This window comes from Carassius carassius, chromosome 12, assembly GCF_963082965.1.
Source record: "Carassius carassius chromosome 12, fCarCar2.1, whole genome shotgun sequence".
NCBI lineage: Eukaryota > Metazoa > Chordata > Actinopteri > Cypriniformes > Cyprinidae > Carassius > Carassius carassius.
Window position 1 is genome coordinate 329201 of NC_081766.1, and position 7500 is coordinate 336700.

General features: G+C 42.6%; 2 protein-coding genes across 3 annotated transcripts in view; one reads left to right on the forward strand and one right to left on the reverse strand.

The window, feature by feature from the left end:
- LOC132154389 (tripartite motif-containing protein 16-like) overlaps positions 1-7500 on the reverse strand; it is a 162312-nt gene that overhangs the window by 36974 nt on the left and 117838 nt on the right. The window lies entirely within an intron of this gene.
- Positions 1-7500, forward strand: part of LOC132154384 (transcriptional repressor p66-alpha-like) — a 21430-nt gene that overhangs the window by 5823 nt on the left and 8107 nt on the right. For both annotated transcript variants that reach the window (XM_059562910.1, XM_059562909.1), the window contains exon 2: positions 5521-5719. In XM_059562910.1, the coding sequence (XP_059418893.1) occupies positions 5529-5719 (191 nt within the window). In that variant the 5' untranslated portion in view covers positions 5521-5528. The remainder of the gene's footprint in view (positions 1-5520; positions 5720-7500) is intronic.

A 7500-nucleotide genomic window follows, 5' to 3' on the forward strand; every position in this document is an offset into this window, starting at 1 on the left:
CGCAATGTATTTTGTTTAAAGCGCTATATAAATAAAGGTGACTTCTGTCAACTTTATTGTCATTTTTCACAGTACAAGTACAGACAGAGAAACAATGGGTAATAATTAAATGTTTATTTTTGATGTATGCATTGCATTCTATGCATTTAAAAAATAAAAATATATTTTTTTCTAAAAAAGGAAACTTAGTTGTTCATTTTAAGAGACCCAGGAGTCTTACTTTCTCTTGCATAATTAATATTGCACTTTAAGCAAAATCACATTTTGTCCGATTACTCCATTAATCGATGGAATTTTTGGTAGAATACTCGATAACTAAAATATTCGATAGCTACAGCCCTAATCTTCACTGAAGCAGAGCCTCATTTCCTGACTGATTTAACACTTGATTCAGTTTGCATGACGTTAAACTCATGACCTGATACTCTAATGAGCTCTGATGATGATTTGTGTGTTTGATGAAATATGGTAGTTTCTCACTACAGCGCACATTCTCTCTGAGTTCTGTCGTCTCTCTCAATAGACTATACTATACTTTCACTATACTTTCTGCAGAAGATCAGTCTGTCCCTGATGTTTTTTTGGAGAGAAGTGGCTTCTTTGCTGCCCTTCTTGACACCAGGCCATCTTCCAGAAGTCTTGTCCTCACTGTGCGTGCAGATGTGCTCACACCTGCCTGCTGCCATTCCTGAGCAAGCTCTGCACTGGTGGCACTCCGATCCCGCAGCTCAATCCTCTTCAGGAGACGATCCTGGCGCTTGCTGGACTTTCTTGGACGCCCTGAAGCCTTCTTTACAAGAATTGAACCTCTTTCCTTGAAGTTCTTGATGATGCTATAAATTGTTGATTTAGGTGCAATCTTAGTAGCCACAATATCCTTGCCTGTGAAGCCATTTTTATGCAACGCAATGATGGCTGCACGTGTTTCTTTGCAGGTCACCATGGTTAACAATGGAAGAACAATGATTTCAAGCATCACCCTCCTTTTAACATGTCAAGTCTGCCATTCTAACCCAATCAGCCTGACATAATGATCTCCAGCCTTGTGCTCGTCAACATTCTCACCTGAGTTAACAAGACGATTACTGAAATGATCTCAGCAGCTCCTTTAATGACAGCAATCAAATGCAGTGGAAAGGTTTTTTTGGGATTAAGTTAATTTTCATGGCAAAGAAGGACTATGCAATTCATCTGATCAGTCTTCATAACATTCTGGAGTATATGCAAATTGCTATTATAAAAACTTAAGCAGCAACTTTTCCAATTTCCAATATTTATGTAATTCTCAAAACTTTTGGCCAAGACTGTATACGATGTTTGTCAGGGAGCCAGTGCAGTGTTGACAGGACCGGGCTAATATGGTCATACTTCCTGGTTCTAGTAAGAACTCTTGCTGCTGCATTTTGGACTAGCTGTAGTTTGTTTACTAAGCGTGCAGAACAACCACCCAATAAAGCATTACAATAATCTAACCTTGAGGTCATAAATGCATGGATTAACATTTCTGCATTTGACATTGAGAGCATAGGCCGTAATTTAGATATATTTTTGAGATGGATAAATTGCTGTTTTACAAATGCTAGAAACGTGGCTTTCTAAGGAAAGATTGCGATCAAATAGCACACCTAGGTTCCTAACTGATGATGAAGAATTGACGGAGCAACCATCAAGTCTTAGACAGTGTTCCAGGTTATTACAAGCAGAGTTTTTAGGTCCTATAATTAACACCTCTGTTTTTTCAGAATTTAGCAGTAAGACATTACTCGTCATCCAGTTTTTTTATATCGACTATGCAATCCATTAGTTTTTCAAATTGGTGTGTTTCACCGGGCTGCGAAGAAATATAGAGCTGAGTATCATCAGCATAATGCTGTGTTCACACCAAACACAAATAGAGCGTCAGGCGCGAATGATTTCAATGTTAAGTCAATGCAAAGGCGCATTTACGCGCGTCTGGAGGTCTCGCGGCACGAATGAGGCGTTTAGCGCGGTGCGGAAGACGCGAATTCGCCTCATTCGCGAATTGACGCGTGAATTGAGTGCTTTGCGCGATACGCGCGTTAAGCACGAATGGTGCTTTTGTGCATTTATGCGTTTGACGTGAATTCGCGTCTGCCGCCCGAGTTGAAAAATTTGAACTTTGGCGTCAGTTCGCGCCACGTTAACCAATCAGGAGCCTGCTAGGATTCCCTCATTCAACATGGAGGAACGACTGATGTTGTCAGTGAGCAGTCCACCGGAGCTATATGACAAAAGTTCATCTTTCTATAGAGACAGGAATAAAAAGGACCTATATATATAAAACATATTAATAGATTAATTGAATAAAGGCCAAAGATAAGAAACATTTCGTTTTTACCCCAAACAAATTATATTTTATCTTGAACCACTAGAGACATCAGAGCCAGCGGCAAATGTTAGAAGGTCTAGCTGAGGTGAGGTTGCTCTCGGCCGATACATGAGCTCTGAGCTCCCGCTCATCGCATGGACCTCATCTCATTTTTAAATAGACGCTGTCTTTATAAATAAACGCATATTTAAGTTTAAAACAACTACATTCTCGCCTGAAATACTTTTAAAACTACATTTCATGACACGATAACAGTAATATTTTGAAAATTATTTGAATAAAATGGCGGTTGAAAATGCTGCGTGAACTCAGCTGGCAGAAGCCCCCCCATGACGCGAATTCGCGTCTGTTGTTAAGTTAATTTCACGCGCGAATGAAGCGAATTTCACTCGCGAATGAAGCGAATGATCTCAAAATGTTCAAGCGGCAAACTAGAGGCAGTAGATGCGAATTTGACGCTCTATTCGCGTTTGGTGTGAACACAGCATAACAATGAAAGCTAACACCATGCTTCCTGATGATATCTCCCAAGGGTAACATATAAAGCGTGAAGAGTAGCGGCCCTAGTACTGAGCCTTGAGGTACTCCATACTGCACTTGTGATCGATAGGATACATCTTCATTCACTGCTACGAACTGATGGCGGTCATATAAGTACGATTTAAACCATGCTAATGCACTTCCACTGATGCCAACAAAGTGTTCAAGTCTATGCAAAAGAATGTTGTGGTCAATTGTGTCAAACGCAGCACTAAGATCCAATAAAACTAATAGAGAGATACACCCACGATCAGATGATAAGAGCAGATCATTTGTAACTCTATTTGTCACACATGCGTGTATGTGTGTGTGTGTGTGTGTGTGTGTGTGTGTGTGTGTGTGGAGCTCATCTGGTGTCTCTGCAGAGGATGTGGTGTTCTTGAGTTCACTGATTTGAGGGGCTCATGTCGTTCACATCACGTTTCAGTGCAGGAAACACCGGCTGTCTTCTTCTCAGGTCACAGTAAACCACTCACATGTGTAGCGCTTTGCAGTTCATCCCATCATCACAGGCTTGTGTGTGTGTTCTGTGCAGCTCAGACACACTGGAGGAACATCTGATGGATCTGATCGAGGTTCAGATCGAAATCAAGCAGGAACAGATTTACTGGATTCATAGGCAGCTGATTTCTACATCAGACTGCAGCAGAAGATGAAACCATCTTATGGTCACATGACCGTTTGAGCAACACTAGAGTTCAAAGGTTTTGGGTATGTAAATATTTAAATGTTTTTAAAAGAATTCTCTTCTGCTCACAGCGACTGCATTCATTTGATCCAAAATACAGTAAAAATAGTGAAATATTATTATAATCTAAAACAGCTGTTTTCTGTGTGAATCTCTGTTAAAGTGTAATGTATTTCTGTGATGCTCCGCTGTATTTTCAGCATCATTCCTCCAGTCTTCAGTGTCACATGATCTTCAGAAATCAGAATAATATGATGATTTACTGCTCAAGAAACATTTCTGATTATTATCAGTGTTGAACACAGTTGTGCTGCACAATATTTTTGTGATGCATTTAATTTTCAGGATTCACAGCTGCATAGTAAGTTCTAAAGAATAGCATTTATTTGAAACAGATTTTGATCAATTTAATGCATCCTTGAGAAATAAGAGTATTCATTTCTTTAAAAAAAACAACAACTTTTGAATGTAACATGACGTGACGGCCTGATGTCTGTGCTCTGAGAATATTCTCCTGAAGTCGGTCACTGGAGTCCAGTCAGTTGTTCTGCATTTAATGATGTTTCAGTCAGAATGTGTGTGTTCTGTCAGTTTATTTATTTTTTCTGATTCTGATTATTGTTTGATTGCTGGTAATTAGTTATGTGAGACCTGAAGGTCTGTCCTGCACACACAGTCAGGCCGCTCAACCGTGTGGATGTGTAACACAACACCGCAGCACCATTCTATCGCCTGCAGACACGTGATCGGTCCACTGCGGTGGTCACCTGACCTCTGACCCTGCTCTGGATTGGTCTGCTTCAGTTATTAAGTGAAGGGAAGTGTATCAGGAATGAGTCTGTGCTGATCTGGAGCGCTGCGGTCCGTGTGATGAAGATGTTGTTTGAGAATCAGTTTTTAGATGCAGTTGAACAGTGACTGAGGACTGAGGCGTCAAACACCAGGATGAGTGTGTTCTGGTGCTCTGAGATCTTCTCATCCAGCTGGAAGTGTTGGAGAACTAGTGACAGTAATGCTTGACTGAACCAGCGCTAACTAGAGCCAGGTTCTCCTGTCAGGATGCATCTCTACCCTCAAAGGGTTAACTCTCGTCTTCTGTCTCTCTCTCTCTGACACACTCTTACCGGTTCCAACTGGTTCTCAGGAAAGTGCGTCATGTGCCCCATGGAATCCTGGGAAGGGTCATGTGTGTCTCTGTGATGTCACTGGGTGGGAGAGAAAACAGCTCGAGTCAGCTATCTGTGTGTGTGTGTGTGTGTGTGTGTGTGTGGCTCTTCCTGTCGTACAGGAAGTGTGCTGACGAGAGTGTGCCGTGGCTCTCCTGCAGGGATGAGCTCGTGTTGTCTGTAGGTTTGTCGATGAAACTTCCTGTTGTGCATCACTGCCCCACTGACCTCTGGGAAATCAGACAGGGCTTCATTTGAAACTAAAATCCACACTGAACTGAACGATCTGGGTGATGACATGCTTCACGACTGATGGATTACAGCAGTTATATTCCTGTTTATTATACACACACACACACACACACACATTATTAACCTGGTTCTTGTAATCCCATGTCACGCTAACCCTGGGTTCAGTTTTTCAGATTTCACACTTTAATTTCTTCTCATTTGCATATTTCTGAGGTTAACCTCGGACGATTCAGACCTGTTTCTCCGTCTGTGCTCAGTGGAGCGAGTGGCAGATAACAGACTGAAGTCACTTCACTATTCTTAACTGTTTATTGACTCTGAACACATGAACGTTTTTGTGACTGTTCATGAATATTTAATGAGTCGAGCACTGAGGCAGCCTTTGATTGGTTCTCCGTTCCTAAACTGCTCTAACGAGAGATTCAGAGAGACCGAGAGGTAGAGTGCATCGGTCAGTGCATCAGTGTAGATTAGAGTCTGGAGCTGATCCCTGATCATAATGATGTGGTGTGTTGTGTGTCCAGGTGTGGTGATGTCAGAGGACACGGTGCGGCAGACACGCAGTCAGAAGCGAGCTCTAGAGCGGGACTCTGTGGCCGTGGACGGGAAGCAGCTGAAGCTGGATGATGTGGAGCGTTCCCGCTCAGAGACCTCCAGCATCCTGAAGGCCACCATCAAAGTGGAGCTGAAGACCGGAGACGAGCCCACGGACACCAGCAACACGTGAGGACCTTCACATGACATCTGTGTGTGTGTGTGTGTGTGCAAAACAGCAGCTTACTTCATATGAGTGATGTTGAAAGTGAGGGAAACTCACCATCAGATGTCCACATCACCAGCCCGTGAATCTGTGTTAAAGTGTAATGTATTTCTGTGATGCTCCGCTGTATTTTCAGCATCATTCCTCCAGTCTTCAGTGTCACATGATCTTCAGAAATCAGAATAATATGATGATTTACTGCTCCAGAAACATCTCTGATTATTATCAGTGTTGAACACAGTTGTGCTGCTCAATATTTCCGTGGAAACTGTGATGCATTTTATTTTGCAGGATTCACAGATGAATAGAAAGTTCAAAAGAACAGCATTTATTTGGAATATAAGTTGTTCGTCTATAAGTTATTAATCGTTAAAGGTCAGGTGGGGATTTAGAGGTTCAGGGAATCTTGGGAAATGTTTCCCACAATCCCACAGCTGTTATGAATATGACATTTGATGATGTTGATGAATCAGATTTAATAAGTGCAGCGATCATTCTGTGGGATCAGCTGTGTGTGAAACAGGAAGTGAAGTGTGTGTGTGTGTGTGTGAGAGAGAGAGAGAGAGAGAGAGAGACCAGGTTAATTGTTTGTTTTCATGATGTTCTTGTAAACTACGGTCAGGTGTGACGTGTGTGTGTGTGTGTGTGTGTGTGTGTGTGTGTGTGTCCAGTCCCATGTTCCTCAGCACCTGATTGCTCCTCCACTTCACAAAATGAAGGCCATGTGTCACTAACCAGTTCCAGCCGGCTGGTTGTCATGGTTTCCAGGAGGGGAGGGGAGGGGGGGGTCACATGACATCAGCAGAACATGCAGTAGATCACATGACGTGTGTGTTTAGTTGGTGATTAATGCACAGGAAGTGTATGATCTCACACAGACAGTCTCCTCTCTCTGCAGTCCAGAGAGTGTGTGTGTGTTTGAGAGAGAGAGAGTGTGTTTGAGAGTGTGTGTGTGTGAGAGAGAGAGAGTGTGTTTGAGAGAGTGTGTGTGTGAGAGAGAGTGTGTGTGTGTGTGTGTGTGTGTGAGAGAGAGAGACTGTGTGTGTGTGTGTGAGAGAGAGACTGTGTGTGTGTGTGTGTGTGTGAGAGAGAGACTGTGTGTGTGTGTGTGAGTGTGTGTGTGTGTGTGAGCTGATGGAGGTTATATCTGAGGGTTGGGTAATTTTAAAAAGTGCATTCTGATTATTTGCGGGTGGATAAGAAACTAAAATAAACATCTAAAATATGAACGTGTTTTAAATGTGCTACAGAAATTGAATAAACTGTAAATGAACATAATAAAGTTATTCAACAGAGCATGATTTAGTCGAGCACCGAGGGTGTTTCTGTCTCTTGTTGTTAGATTAACATTAAGACAGACGGCACAGATTTATCATGCTGCATTAACTCCTCACCTTCAGTCTGTCCCCGTCCCAGCACAGCGAGGAGCGCTCGAACATGTGAATGTTGAGTACTGAAATATGAAGTTATAATCTCAAGAGCATGTTTGAGTTTGTCTGAAGAAGAAACGTTGAGGAAGGGCAGGTTCCTACAGAGAAAGATCCTGCAGATCTCCGGAGCATGTTCCTGATCCGATCTCTGATGGATGTCCTGATGAAGCTCTGCTGTTTTCACTCTCTCCTCATCAGTGAGGACAGGGTCAGAGACGTGTGTGTGTGTGTGTGTGTGTGTGTGTGTGTGTGTGTCATGAGCTCACAGCTGACTGGATTGTGTCCTCTCTGTCCCCCTCTAGTGGACATCCAGC